Consider the following 16,549-nt stretch of genomic DNA (forward strand, 5'->3'; position numbering starts at 1 on the left):
TTGTCTGCACACAGATTGTGTGTGTGTGTGTGTGTGTGTGTATTTATTGCCATACATCCCCCTCCAACCACTGCTTTCGTCGCTTACCACAAATTTTGATAAGTTGTATATTCATTTTCATTTAGTTCAAAATATTTTTAACTTTCCTTGAGACTTATTATACTTATACATTTTTTGGTAGTGTATACCTTGATTTCCAAATATTTGGGACTTTTCTGTCATAGACTTCTAGTTTTTTCTGTTATGGTCAATGTACATACTCTATATGTTTTTAGAGTCTTTAAAATTTTTGAGCTTTGTTTTATGGCCCAGAATGTGGTCTACCTTGATGAATGTTTCATTTAAACTTCAGAACAATGTGTACTTTACTGTTGTTGGATGGATTGTTCTATAAATATCAATTGGGTCAAGTTGGTTGATGGTGCCTGCTTAATCTATCGATTACTGAGAGAGGTATTAAAACCAACTGAAATTGTGGATTTGTTTATTTCTACTTTTATCTCTGTCAGTTTTTGCTTCATGCATTTTGATGGTTTATTGTTAGGTGCTACATTTTTAGGATTGTTACATGTTCTCTTGGAGAACTGACCCCTTTATCACTATGTTATGTGCCTCTTTATCCATGATAATCTTCCATGTTCTGAAGACTGTTTTGTCTGAAATTAACATAGTTACTGTTGTTTTGATTAGCATTGCATGGCGTTTCTATTTCCATCCTTTAACTTTAAATTTTAAAAAAATTTAAGTAGACTATTTTTTAGAGCAGTTTTAGGTTCACAGCAAAACTGAGACAAAGGTACAGACAGCTCCATATATCCCTTGTCCCCACATCATCCCTTAACATTTATCCTGAGCCTTTATATTTAAAGTGCGTTTCTTGTAGACAACATATAGTAGAATATTTTTTTGATCCATTTTGACAATCTTTGTATTTTGACTGGTGTGGTTAGGCAATTTATATTTGAAGAGATTATTGATGTAGTTGGCTCTAAATCTACCTTCTTGCTGTTTTCTATTTGTTGTATTTACTCCTTGTTTCCTTTCTTTTTTCCTCTTTTTCTGCCTTCTCTGATTTTCCTTGGGTGTTTTTTATGATTCCATTTTATCTCATTTCTTGACTTATTATTCATACTATTTTTTAAAACTTTTTTAGTAGTTTTCCTAATGTTTACAATGTACATTTTAAATAATCTAAGCACACCTTTAGATAACTCTAAAAGTGTCATCCAAAGTGGCTGTACTATTTTGCATGCCAACAGCAATGAAAAAGAGCTCTGATTCCTATTCATCCTTGGTAGAACTTGGTATTGTCAGTTCTTTTGACTTACCTTATAATAGAATATTCCTAATTTCTCCCTCCTATCCTGTCACATTGTTGTCATTTGTTTCACTTTTATATGTGCTATGAACACCAAATACACTGCCATTACTATTTAAATAATTAAAATTTAGTGCAATTAAGGAAAAAAGTTTATCTTCACTCATTTCTAACACTCTTCATTTTTTTATGTAGATCCAAGTTTGTGACCTATATCATTTTTCTTCTGCCAGAAGAAATTCCTTTACAGTATTTTGAGAAGTTATATGAGAAAGTCTATTTCTCTCTCACTTTTGAAGGATTGCTGGATATAGACTTCCAGGTTGGCAGTTTTTTTCTCCTTTTAATACTTTAAAACTGTCATTCCATTGTGTTCTTGCTTGTATAGTTTCTCATGAGAACTCTGCTGTAATTCTTCTGTTTCTGTGTAAGTGAAGTGTTTTTCTCACCTCTGACTGCCTTCAAGATTTGCTCTTTGTTTTCACTCTTTTGCCTAAGTGTGGGGTTTTGTGTGTGGGGGGGGGTTTAAAAATGGATGCTAAGCTTCTCTAAGCTTCTTGGATATGTGGTTTGGTGTCTGACACTTATTTTGGAAAGCTTTCAAAAATTATTTCTTCAAATATTTCTTCTGCTTAGTTCTTTCTTTCTTTTCTTTCTGGTATTCCATTCATGTATATGTTACAACTTTTGATATTGTTCCACATTTCCTGAATACTCTTTGTTTGTTTGTTTGTTTCCACTCTCATTTTCTCTGTGCATTTCAGTCTGGGTAATTTCTATTGACCTATCTTTATACCTGATTCTATCCCTTGTTGTATCTTATGAGCCCATCAAAGTCATTCCTCATTTCTGTTACTGTGCTTTTGATTTCCTTTTGATTCTTTCTTATATTTTCCATCACCCTGCTGACATTATCTATCTGGTCTTTCATTTTGTCTACCTTTTCCATCAGAATCCTTAAGATATTAACCATAGTTATTTTAAATTTCCTGACTGAAAATTTCAACACCTGTGTCATATGTGAGTCTAGTTCTGATGGTGTTTTGTCTCTTCAACTTGTGTTATTTCTTGCCTTTTAGCATGTTTTGTAATTTTGTTCTTATAGTTGACAGCCAGACATGTATAGAGCAGTAGACACTGAGGTAAATAGGAATTTATGGGTGACTATATCAATCTGGCCAAGAGCTGGGCTACGTTTGACATTTACTGTCTCTATGGGTACCAGAGGCTTTAAATTTCTCTAGTGATCTTGTTTTTATCCCCCCTCTTGGCCTTGGCCCTTCTCTTTGTGCTTCACCTCAGAGACAGTCTGTCTTTTGCAGCTGCAATCCACTGCTATTTTAACTGGAGGCTTATTAGTTGGTTGTAGTGGGGGGGAGGGGAATTCTCTAATCTTTGGATTAAGTCTAAGTCTTTGGAGTGCATAGTGGGTCTATGTTTTGGGAGTGTGGCCTTCACGGTTGTTTTTGTCCCTTTCCAGGGTGTTGTGAGTTGAACTGCATTCCCCAAATAGATATGTTGAAGTCTTAACTTCTAGTACATGTGAATGAGACGTTATTTGGAAATAGGGTCTTGGAAGATAATCAAGATAAGATGAGGTCATACTGGATTAGCGTGGGCCCTAAATCCAACACATGGTCCCCTTATAAGGAGAGAGAAATTTGAAGACACAGAAGAGACACAGGGAAGATGATGGAGGCAGAGAGTGGAGTGATGTTGCCAAAGAACACCAAGGATTGTTGGCAACCAGAAGAGGGAAGGAAGAGTTCTCTCCTAGAGTCTTCAGAGAGGACATGGCCCTGCCAACATCTTATTTCAGACTTCCTGCTTCTAGAACTGTGAAAGAATAAATTTCTGTTGTTTATGCCAATTAGTTTATGGTAATTTGTCACAGCAGTGCCAGGAAACTAATACACAGGGGTAAAGCTTTTTTCCCCTATGCCACCCAATACTTTCCCTGGCTATAGAATTTCCAGTCTATGTCTTTGAAACTCTCTCCCCTGTATACTGAGGTTTTTTTTCTTCTTTATTTTTTCTTAGATGAGACAGGGAGATAGAGTGGGGCTGGGGCATAGCAGACTTCCTTTTCCCTAGCTGGGATGAGATTTTCCTGTTACCCTATATTAGTTTTGTCTTTCTTGCAACCTGTAAAATAATCCTGGAAATAAATGGTTAAAAGTCTTCGCAACTTCACAGAAAGTACTTTCAGTCCACATGAAAAGTATCTGTCATTGCACAATAATGTAAATATACTTTGCACTACTGAAGTGTACACTTAAAATGGTTACGGTATTAAATTTTGGTTTTTTTGTCACAATTAAAAATAAAGTATCTGCCTCTACACATCTTACCAAAATGATCTTCATGTTGCTGCCAAACACAATTCAGAGACTTGGAGGCTGTATGGTGCCAATGGATGGCTAATGGAAATAAGCTTTTGAAGTTGGGCTGTTGAAGGGCCCAACATGTGACTCGTCCCCTCAGCAGGTCCTGGAGCCTGCTTTGTAGATGGGACAACCTGCGGCACCACATCCTAGAAAATTTGACAATGAGAGTGTTAGTAACAATATAAAACAATGTTTATAAGGCTGTAGGAATGATACTACATATCTAACTATGTAAAAGAACAGATTTTATTATCTCAACCACAGCATTAAAGGAGAAATTCTGAACAGCTAAGCATAAGTGGTTGATAACCATTACTTCTATCTTCTCACCAGCCACTCATATTATGCATTGCAATCTTGCTTCCACCCCGCTATCTAACTGAAGTGGTTCTTTAGAAAATCACTAATTTTAACCTTCCAACCACATATGGAAGGATTGCTTTTTAGGGCTTATCATTCTGGGACTCTCCACTGTGACACTATTATCATCCTCATCCTGAATCCTTGAAACTTTCTTTTCCACTGATTATATGTGATTGTGGGCAAGTTTCTTAAACTCTCAGTGTCTCTGTTTCCTGTTTTGTAAAACGAGGATGACAATAATACTTATCCCATGGGTTTAGTGTGAGGACTAAAGTAGTTAGAACTTTGTTGTCACATAGTAAGTCCTATATATGTCCTATATATGATATGCTATCATTCTAATCATCATTATTATTGTGGTTATTATTAGGGATAAACTATATCTATTGGCAAAAGTACCTTGATAAACTTGCTTGGAGTTGGTGACACCCTAAGTGTCATGGTTTCAGAAATATTAATAAAATAACTTCATTTGCATAAGATCTTAAAAGGAATTAATTCATCCTGTGGGAAAAGATGGAGAAACCCATGCCACTGCAGAGAAGCTGTATGGTGCTTGACATGAACCTTCTCAATAACCCCTTAAGGTCACTAAACCCGCTAAAAATGCTTATTTTGAGTGGATATATACATGTTAAGTGTGTGGTGTAAGCTAATAAAGGGACTGATTGGTTTCATACACAAAGGCCATAGCTAGAGACATAATAGAATTTGCTGATGAATTAGGGAGGGTTCTGAAATAGGTTAGGAAATTGAGAGTTAAAGTCTAAGACAGAGGCTGGCAAACTATGGCCCATGCCTATTTTCATATGGCCACATACAGGTTTTACATTTTAAAGGACTGTAAATAAAAACAATAACATTGGACCAAGACCATATGTGGCCTGCAAAGTTTAAAATATTTGCTATCTGGCCCTTCAGAGAAAAAAATTTCCAACCCTTAGTCTAATGCTTAATTCTTAATCAAATACTCTTCTCCATTTACAATGGCTTACTCCCCACAAAAAACACTCTTAAGCAAGTGCATTCATTCATTTCTTCATTATTTCACTTGACAAATATTACTAAGCATGTGTAAATAGGGTACTTTCTTAAGTACTAGGAATACAAATATAATCAATCCCAGCCACCATTCAAGAATCTCATAATCATCTAGTATGGAAGAAAGACAACTACTACTATCTATAGTAGTTTTAAACACAGAGTACAGTGAAAAAGTGCAAAGGAGAAAGTGGTTAACTATGCCTGGGAAAACTGGGAGGACTCCATATGATCAGTGTTCTTTGTAGAAGTGCTTCATTGTTTTTTATTTACTTACAAAATAAAATTTGCTCATTGTAGAAGATGCTGGAGTAAGGACCCTGAACTCATCTCCTCCCAGGGGCACACCAAAATTATGACTACGTACAGAGCAGCTATCTATGAGAATGACCTAAACACGAGCAAAAGAGACATTCCACAACTAAAGATATAAAGGAGAAACCACAATGAGATGGGTAGGAAAAGTTGAGATGCAGTATAGTCAAGACCCATACCCCTGGGTGGGTGACCCACAAGTGGGAGGATAATTACAATTGCACAGGTTCTACCCAAGGAGTGAGGGGTCTGAGCCCCCACATCAGGCTCCCTATCCTGGTGGTCCTGAACCAGGAAGACAAGTCCCCAGAACGTTTGGCTTTGAAGGCAACTGGGGCTTACTTTTGGGAGAGTCAGAGGGCTGTAGGAAATAGAGACTCCATCATTAAAGGGCACACACAAAATCTCACACACTCCAGGACCCAGGGCAGAGGCAGTAATTTGAAAGGAGCCTGGGTCAGACCCACCTGCTGATCTTGGAGAACCTCCTGGAGAGGCAGGAGGCAGCTGTGGCTCACTCTGGGGACATAGACACTGGTGGCAGCCATTTGGGGAGCTCATTCTACCATGAGGACACTGGTGCTGGCAAGGAACATTGTGGAATCCTCCCTCTAGATTACTAGCACCAGGACCTGGACCCACCCCCAGCCTGTTAGCACTAGTACTAGACTCCAGGTCCTGACTCTGCCCACCAGTGAGGCAACACTAGGCCCAAGATCACCAGGGCCACAACCCCACTAACCAACAGGCTAACACCAGCTCCAGGACCTCCCTGGGCCACAATCCTGCCCATCAGGAGGCTGACACCAGCTTTAAGACACCGTGGGCCCCTCAGCTAGCTGCCCCAGGATCCAGACCCACTCAACAGTGGGCTGACACCAGCTTTGTAATATCAGATGCCACAGTCAGCCATGTCAGGAACTGGCCCCATGCACTGGCAGGCTGATGCTTGATCTGGGACAACTGGCCCTGCAACAAGCCACACTGACTGGGCTCTGCCCACCCATGGGCCAGCACTAGCCCTGGGATTTCCTGGGGCTCTGCAGCCATCCCTCTTGAGACCCAGCCCAAACCTCCAGTGGCCAGCAGCCTCTGTACAAGGCAGAACCTGATAATCAGCCAGACAGGGCCTGCCATACCTACCAGACCACTCATAGTAGTCAGCCCCCCACAACAGAAGGGCCCACACAGGGGGCACCCCCAGGGCATATAACTCTGGTGACCAGAGGGGAGTGCACTGCTCGGACACATAGGATGCCTCATAAAAAACGCCACTTCTCCAAAGTTGGGAAATGTAACAACCTACCAGATACATAGAAATAAAAATAGAAAATTAGGCAAAATGAGGCAATAGAGGAATATGTTCCAAATGAAGGAACAAGATAAAATCCCAGAAGAAGAACTAAGTGGAGATAAGCAATCTACCCAATAAAGAGTTCAGGTCATGATCATAAAGATGCTCAAAGAACTTGGGAGAAGACTGGACAAACACAGTGAGAACTTTAACAAAGAGTTAGACAATATAAAGAGGAGCCAAGCAAAGGTGAAGAATGCAATAACTGATATTAAAAAGCACACTAGAAGGAATCGACAATAGATTACATGATACAGAGGATCAGATCAGCTAACTGGAAAACAGAGTAGTGGGAATTACTTAAGCTGAAAAAAGAAATTTAAAAAATGAAGATAGTTTAAAAGACCTCTGGAACAACATCAAGTGTACTAACATTTGCATTACAGGGGTCCCAAAAGGAGAAGAGAGAAAGGGGCAGAAAACATATTGGAAGACATGATAGCTTAAAACTTCCCAAACCTGGGAAAGGAAACAGACATCCATGTCCAGGAAGCACAGAGAGTCACAAACAGGATCAACCCCAAAAGGAACACACCAAGACACACTGTAATTAAAATGGCAAAAATTAAAGATAAAGTGGGAATATTAAAAGCAGCAAGGGTAAAGCAACAAGTTACATACAAGGGAATTCCCATAAAGTTGTCAACTGACTTTTCAGCAGAAACTCTGCAGGCTAGAAGGAAGTGGCACCATATATTTAAAGTGATGAGAGGGAAAAAACTTCAGCCAAGAATACTCTACGCAGCAAGGTTCTCATTCAGTTTTGATGGAGAGATCAAGTTTTACAGACAAGCAAAAGCTACGAGGGTTCAGCACCATCAAAACAGCTTTACAAGAAATGTTAAAGGTACTTCTCTAAGTGGAAAAGAAAAGGCCACCACCAGAAATATGAAAATTATGAAAGGAAAAATCTCATTGGTAAAGGCAAATATATACAGTCATGGTAGAAAAATTAACCACTTATTAAGCTAGTAGGAAGGTTAAAAGACTAGAGTAGTAAAATCATCTATAACCACAATGAGTAGTTAAGGGATACATAAAACAGAAAGATGCAAAATAAGATGTCAAATAGTAAACACTGGGGGAGGAGGGTGAAAATGCAGGGTTGTTAAAATGCATTCAAACTAAAGAGATCAGTAGCTTACAATAATTACATATATATGTGTGTGTATATGTATATATATATATATATATATATATATATACATATATAATTTGCTATATATAAATCCCATGGTAAATACACATCAAAAAACTATAATAGATACACACACACAGAGAGAGAAGAGAAAGGAATCCAAATATAATGCTAAAGATAGTCATCAAATCACAAGGGGAGAGAGCAAAAGAAGAAAAGAACAACAATTTAAAAAACTACAGAGACAATCCCAAAACAATTAACAAAATAGCAATAAGTACATACCTAACAGTAATTAAGTATTTATTTATGTATTTATTTATTTTTATTTTTTTGCCACACAGCATGTGGGATCTTAGTTCCCTGACCAGGGATTGAACCCGCACCCCCTGCATTGGAAGCACAGAGTCTTAACCACTGGAGCACCAGGGAAGTCCCAACAATAATTACTTTAAAGGTAAATGAACTAAACGTTCCAATCAAAAGACAGAGTGGCTGGATGGATACAAAAACAAGACCCCTATTTATGCTGCTTACAAGATACTAACTTCAGATCTAAAGACACATACAGACTGAAAGTAAGGGGATGGAAAAAAGGTATTTCGTGTAAACAGAAATGAAAAGAAAGCTGGGGTAGCGATTTTTATATCAGACAAAATAGACTTTAAAATAAAGACTGTAACAAGAGATAAAGATGGACATTACATAATGATAAAGGGATCGATCCAACAAAAAGATATAACAATTTTAAATATAAATGCACCCAACATAGGAGCACCTAAATACATAAAGCAATATTAACAAACATAAAGGGAGAAACTGACAGTAACACAATAATAGTAGGGGACTTTAACACCCTACTTACAGCAATAGACAGATCATCCAGACAGATAATCAGTAAGAAACACTGGCCTTAAATGACACATTAGACCAGATGGCCTTAATAGTATATATAGAACATTCCATCCAAAAGCCCCAGAATACACATTCTTTTCAAGTAACATGGAATATTCTCCAGGATAGATCACATGCTAAGCCACAGAATAAATCTCAGTAAATTTAAGAAGACTGAAATCACATTGAGCATCTTTTGCAAACACATAATGCTATGAGACTAGCAATCAACTACAAGAAACAAAGCTGTAAAAAACACAAGCACATGGAGAATAAACAACATTGTAATAAACAACCAAGGGTCACTGAAGAAATCAAAGAGGACATCAAAAAATATGAATATGAAAATGAAAATACAGTGATCCAAAATCTATGGGATGCAGCAAAAAATTTCTAAGAGGGACGTTTATAGTGATTCAAACCTACCTCAGGAAACAGGAAAAATCTCAAACAACCTAATCTTACATGTAATGGAACAAGAAAAAGGAGAACAAACAAAACCCAAAGTTGGTAGAAAAGAAATCATAAAGATCAGAAAAGAAATGAATGAAACAGAGACTAAACTACAACAGAAAAGATCAACGAAACTAGGAGCTGGTTCTTAAAAAGATAAACAAAATCGATAAACCTTTAGCCAGACTCATCAAGAAGAAAAGAAGGCCCAAATAAGTAAAATCAGTAATAAAATACAAGTTAGAACCAACACCAGAGAAATAGAAAGGATCATAAGAGATTACCACAGAAAGTTATACACCAATAAAATGGACAACAGAGAAGAAATGGAAAAAATCCTAGAAATGTACAATATCTGAAGACTGAATCAGGAAGAAACAGAAAATATGAACAACAGACCAATGACCAGTAATGACATTAAATCAGGAATGAAAACAACTCCCAACAAACAAAGGTCTAGGGTCAGATACCTTCGCAGGTAAATTCAACCAAACATTTAAAGAGTTAACACCTATCCTTCTCGAATTATTCCCCAAAACTGCAGAGGAAGGAATAGCTTCCAAACTCATTCTACCAGGCCAGCATCACCCTGATACCAAACCAAAGATATCAAAAAAAAGAGAAAATTACAGGCCAATATCACTGATGAACATATATGCAAATTCCTCAACAAAATATTAGCAAACCAAATTCAAAAATACATTAAAAGGATCATACACCATGACCAAATGGGATTCATTCCAGGGACACAAAGATGGTTCAATATCCGCAAATTAATCAGTGTGATACACATTAACAAATTGAAGAGAAAAAAATCATATGATCATTTCAGTAGATGAAGAAAAAGCTTTTGACAAAATTCAACATCCATTTACGATAAAAACTCTCAACAAAGTGGGTATAGAGGGAACATACCTCAACATAATAAAGGCCATATATGACAAGCCCACAGCTAACATCATACTCAATGGTGAAAAGCTGAAACCATTTCCTCTAAAATCAGAAATAAGACAAGGATGCCCACTCTCATCACTTCTACTCAATATAGTATTGGAAGTTCTAGCCAGACCAATCAGACAAGAAAATAAAATAATGGAATCCAAATTGGAAAAAATGAAGTAAAACTGTCACTGTTTGCAGATGTCGTGATATTATACGTGAAGATCCTAAAGATGCCACCTAACAACTACTAGAACTCATCAATTAATTTGGTAAAGTTGCAGGATATGAAATTAATATAGAGAAATCTGTTGCACTTCTATACAGTAACAATGAACTATCAGAAAGAGAAATTAAGAAAGCAATCCCATTCACAATCACATCAAAAAGAATAAAATACCTAGGAATAAATGTAACCAAAAAGTAAAAGACATGTATTCAGAAAACTGAGAAACCAATGAAAGAAACTGAAGACGACACAAATAGATGGAAAGATATACTGTGTTCTTGGATTGGAAGCATTAATATTGTTTAAATGACCATACTATCTAAGGCCATCTAGCGACTCAATGCAATCCTTATCAAAACATCAGTGGTATTTTTCACAGAACTAGAATAAGTAATTATAAAATTTTATGGAAACACAAAAAAACCCAAATAGCCAAAACAATCTTGAGAAAGAAGAATAAAGCTGGAGGTATCATGCCCCTGATTTCAAACTATACTATAATACTATGGTAATCAAAACAGTATGGTACTGACACAAAAACAGACACATAGATCAATGCAACAGAATAGAGAACTCAGAAATAAACCCACACTTATATGGGCAAGTAATCTACAACAAAGTAGGCAAGAATATACAATGGGTAAAAGACAGCCTCTTCAATAAGTGATGTTGGAAAACCTGGACAGCTACATGCAAAAGAATCAAAAGTGAACTACTTTCTCACACCATTCACAAAAATAAACTCAAAATGGATTAAAGACTTAAATGTAAGACCAGAAACCAGAAAACTTCTAGAAGAAAACATAGGCAGTATGCTCTTTTACATTTGTCTTAGTAATAGTTTTTTGGATATGCCTCCCTAGGCAAGGGAAACAAAAGCAAAAATAAATGGGATTACATCAAACTAAAAAGCTTTTGTACAGCAAAAGAAGCTATCAGCAAAATGAAAAATTTGCCTTTTGAATGGGAGAAGATCTTTGTAAATGATGTATCTGATTGGTTAATATCCAAAATATACAAATAATTCACACAATTCAACATTAAAAAAAGCAAATAACCCAATTAAAAATGGGCAGACAACCTGAATAGACATTTTCCCAAAGAAGACATACAGATGACCAACAGGCACATGAAAAGATGCTCAATATCACTAATCATCAAGTAAATGCAAATCAAAACCACAATGAAATACTACTTCACACCTGTCAGTATGGCTATTATCAAAAAGCTAACAAATAACAAGTGTTGGTGAGGATGTGGAGAAAAAGGAACCCTCGTGCACTGTTGGTGGGAACATAAATTGGTGCAGCCACTATAGAAAACAGTATAAAGTTTCCTCAGAAAATAAAAAACTGATCTACCATATGATCCAGCAGTTCCACTCCTAGGTATTTATTTGAAGAAAATGAAAACACTAAACTGAAAAGATATATGCACCCCTATGTTCATTGCAGCATTATTTACAGTAGCCATGATATGGAAGCAACCTAGATCCCATCAATATATGAGTTCAAAAAGAAGATGTTACACCCACACACACACACACAGACAGACTGGAATATTAGTCAGCCATAAAAAAGAATGAAATCTTGCCATTTGTGAAAACATGGATAGACCTAGAGGGTATTATGCTAAGTAAGATACATAAGACAGAGAAAGACAAATTCTATATGATCTCACTTATATGTGGAATCTAAAAACCAAAACAAATTAACAAACATAATAAAACAGAAACAGAGTCATAGATACAGAAAACAAACAGGTGTTTGCCAGAAGGGAGAGCAGTGGGGGGAGGAAAGAAATAGATTAGGGAGATTAAGAGGTACAAATTTCCAGTTGCAAAATAAATGAGTCACCAGTATGAAATGTACAGTGTGGGGAATATAGTTATAGCTATGTAATATCTTTGTATGGTGACAGATGGTAAGTAGAGTTATCCGGGTGATCATTTAAAAATGTATAGAAATATCTAATCACTATGCTGTGTAACAGGAACTAACATAGTGTTGTAGGTCAATTATACTTCAAAAACAAACAAACAAATAAATTCATAGAAAAAGAGATCAGACCAGAGGCGGGGAGTGGAGGGAGAGGGAATTGGATGAACAAGATCAAAAGGTACAAACTTCCAGTTATAAGATACATAAGTACTAGGGATGTAATGTACAACATGATAAATATAATTAACACCATTGAATGTTATACACTAAAGTTGTTAAGAGAGTAAATCCTAAGAGTTCTCATCACAAGGAAAAAAATTTTTTTCCTTTTCTTTAACTTTGTATCTATTGAGATGGTGGATGTTCACTAAACTTATTGTGGTAATCATTTCATGATGTAAGTCAAATCATCATGTTGTACACCTTAAACTTATATAGTGCTGTATGTCAATATGTCAATTATATCTCAATAAAACTAGAAGAAAAAAACACTTCCTCACTGTAAAAAGAAAAAAAATCTAAACAACTGAGAAATATATAAAATAAAAAGTCAAAGCCTCCTTCCCTCATTATTTGCCATTCCCATTCCTTCAAGGAAACTCATCAACAATCAACAGTTTGGAGAACCAACCTCAAGATCACATACAGCTGAAATCTCCACAACTGCCACACATACATACAGAAATACACTTTTTTTTTTTTTTTTGGTGAACATAGTTTTTGGATCACTTGGGTAAATGCCGAAGAGTGCTATTGATGTTTTACTTAACATTACTAGAATCTCTGAAATTGTCATCCAAAGTAGCTGTACTATTTTGCATTCCACCAGCAATGAATGAGAGCTCCCATTCTTCTGCATCCTTGCTAGAACTTGGTATTGTCAGTTTTTTGGATTTAGCCATTTTAACAGGTGTGCAGTAATATCTCATTGTTGTTTTAATTTGCATCTCCCTAATTATGAATGATGCTGTGCATATTTTCATATTCTTAATTGCCACCTATATATCTTCTTTGGTCAAGTGTCTGTCCAAAGATCTTTTGCCCACTGTACATTTTTTTAAGCAAGATTTTTTTTAGAGCAGGTTTAGGTTCACAGCAAAATTGAGGGAAAGATATAGAGATTTCTCATACACCTCCTGCCCCTACACATGCATAATCCCCACCATTATCAATATCCTCCACCACAGAGTGATACATTTGTTACAAGTGATGAACCTACATAAACACATCATTATCACCCAAAGCCCATAACTTATATTAGGGTTCACGCTGGGTGTTCTACATTCTATGGGTTTGGGCAAATGTATAATGACATGTATCCTTTATAATAACACACAGAGTATTTTCATTGTCTTAAAAATGCTCTGTGCTCTGACTATTCACCCCTCCCCCACCATGAGTTTTGATATGCAATATTTTCATTTTTTAGCCAATTAAAATATTTTCTAATCTCCATTGTGATTTTTAAAATTCGACCTACAGGTTATTTAAAAGTAAACATATTTTAGAGGGATTTTCTATTTTTACTTTTATTATTGTTTTCTAACTTTATTTCATTGTGGCAAAAAAAACCCTCAGTGCAACTGTAAGTTGTTGCTGTATGGCCTAGCATATCATCTATTTTTCTGGGTGCAGAAAAGAATATATATTCTGTAGTTGTTGCATAAGGTCATCTGTATATGTCTGTCAATTAGGTTGTTTGTTAATATTATTGTTCAACTGTTCTATATACTTATTGGTTTTATTTGTCTTATGATCTGTTAGTTATTGAGGGATATGTATTAAGATCTCTGATTATGACTGAATTTATTTACTGGACATCTGTCAATTTTTGCTTTGTATATTTGGGTTGCGTACAAATTAGAACAATAATTTTATCTTCTTGGTGGATGGCCTCTCTTATCATCACAAAATATCTCTTATGTCTAGTAAAGAAACCTGCCATAAAGTCTTGTTTTATATTATTATATCTAAATCAGGTCTTTTTGGGGGGGTAGTGTTTGTGGTGTATATTTATTCCACCCTTTTGTCTCTTATAAACAGCACATATGTAGTTAGATTTTGTTTTTTAACCTCATGTTCTGTCATTTAATTAATGTGTGAAGTCAAATATTTGCTTTCTATTTGTCTTGCCTGTTTTGTTACCTTTCTCTCTTGCTTTGCTTTGCACTGATTAGGTAATTTGTATCATTCCATTTCCTCCTTTGTTTACTTGTTAGTTATACATTCTTTTACTGTTTTTTTAAAAGCAGTTATTCTAGTGATTATAACACGTATCTTTGATTTTTTTAAATTATAATGCAAATTAAAGAATTTATATTAACTCTATCTTCCTTCTTCAACTGCTGTTGTGTATTTTAATTATACACACACACAAACACACACACATACATCCCACAGGGACATTCAGATCTACCCACATATTTAACCTCTCCATTGCATCCATTTTATATCTCCAAGCTTTCATTTGGGATCATTTTACTTTGTATCTCCAAGTGTTCATTTGGGATCATTTTACTTCGGCCTAAAGATCCTAAATATTTCCTTTGGTGTTTGGTGGAAGGTTCCGTAAGTTGGGACCATCTAAAAACATCCGTCTTACTTTCATTTCGAAGGCTATTTTCATTGGATATAGAATTTTCGATTAGCAGTTAGTTTCTCCAGCATTTTGAAGATATTGTTCCATTATGTTCACATTGTTTCTGTTGAGAAGTTAAAGCCAATCTAATTGCTACTCCTTGTAAGGTAATACATCTTTTTTCTCTAACTGTTTTTAAGATTGTTTCTTTTTCTTTATTTTTTAGCAGTCTTTATTAAAATACACCTAGATGAGGTTTTCTTTATTTATTCTGCTCTGAGTTACAGCACTTTTTAAATCTGTGACTTCATGCATGATTAGGTTATGTATATGGCACAACTGACATTAAGAAAGGGAGATGATCTTTGGTGGGTCTGACCTAATCCAGCAATCCCTTAAAAGGGACAGGGATCTTTCTGGTGAAAGAGACTTGAAGCAGCAGAGGAATCTGCTGTCTGCTTCTATTGGCTTTGAAGATGGAGAGGACTATGTGGCTGATATGCAGCAGGGAAACAGCAACCTCAGTCCTACAGCCACATGGAATTGAATTCAGCCAACAATCTGAATGAGGGTGGATGTGGATTCTTAGCCAAAGCCTCCAGAAAAGAATACAGCCTACCCAACACCCCAATTTCAGCCTTTAATACACTGACCAGAGAACCCAGTAATGCCATGCCTGGTCTTCTGACATACAGAACTATGAGATAATAAATGGATGTTTGTTTAAGTACTAAGTTTGTGGTAACTTGGTATGCAGCAATAGCAAAATAACACAATACTTTGTTACTTTTGGAAAACTCTTAGTTATCATCTCTTCAAATATTGTTTCTGCACCATTCTCTCTCTCCTCTCCTAGGACTCCTATTACAAATATATCAGATATTTACATGTACTAGGTGCCAGGCATTCTTATAAGTGCTGACCCACTGCATTATATCTCTATCTGCTACCATCCCAGTCCAGGCCCACCATTATTTCTCACTCAAAGGCTGCAAAAGCCTCCCAACTGATCTATCCATACACACATTTGCCCTCCCTTCAAATCATTTTGCACACTGTAGGAATGGTGAATTAAAATATATATATTAGTATGTCATCCCTTTTGAATAGACCCCTAGGGCCTTCAGGGTAAAGTCCAATTTACTTATCATGTTACATAATGCCTCCCATTACCTGATCCTGAGCTACCTCTCAGCCTCACTTCCTGTTATTTACACCCTTGTACTTCATTGTTTATAGTTTCCCAGACCCACTATACTTTCCTAATTCTGAGAAACTCATGTTCATGCCTTTTGTTCCCTCAAACTGGAAGCCGTTCCTACTCTGTCTTTTATACGTCTTTCAAGAATCAGTGGAGGTATCATCTCATCTAAGAATTCTTCCTTAAAGTCACAGAATGAACTAGTAGCTTTCTTTTGTTCTCTCACTATAGTCTGTTTATGCCTCTGTTTTCCTTCTCAATATATTTTGTTGAAATTATATGTCTTTATGTCTTTCCCACCAGTAATACTTGGACATATCTCAATGTGAAGACCTCTGGGTCATTCATTTTTTTACCCTAACATCTAGCATGGTTCCTAGTACTTAGGAGAATTTCATA

General features: G+C 36.3%; 1 protein-coding gene across 3 annotated transcripts in view; it reads right to left on the minus strand.

Moving 5' to 3' along the window:
* The window catches only part of TMLHE (trimethyllysine hydroxylase, epsilon), a 65,122-nt gene that overhangs the window by 41,506 nt on the left and 7,067 nt on the right, over positions 1-16,549 (minus strand). For all 3 annotated transcript variants that reach the window (XM_036840707.1, XM_036840705.1, XM_036840706.1), the window contains exon 2: positions 3,670-3,851. In XM_036840707.1, the coding sequence (XP_036696602.1) occupies positions 3,670-3,850 (181 nt within the window). In that variant the 5' untranslated portion in view covers position 3,851. The remainder of the gene's footprint in view (positions 1-3,669; positions 3,852-16,549) is intronic.

This window comes from Balaenoptera musculus, chromosome X (assembly GCF_009873245.2).
Source record: "Balaenoptera musculus isolate JJ_BM4_2016_0621 chromosome X, mBalMus1.pri.v3, whole genome shotgun sequence".
NCBI lineage: Eukaryota > Metazoa > Chordata > Mammalia > Artiodactyla > Balaenopteridae > Balaenoptera > Balaenoptera musculus.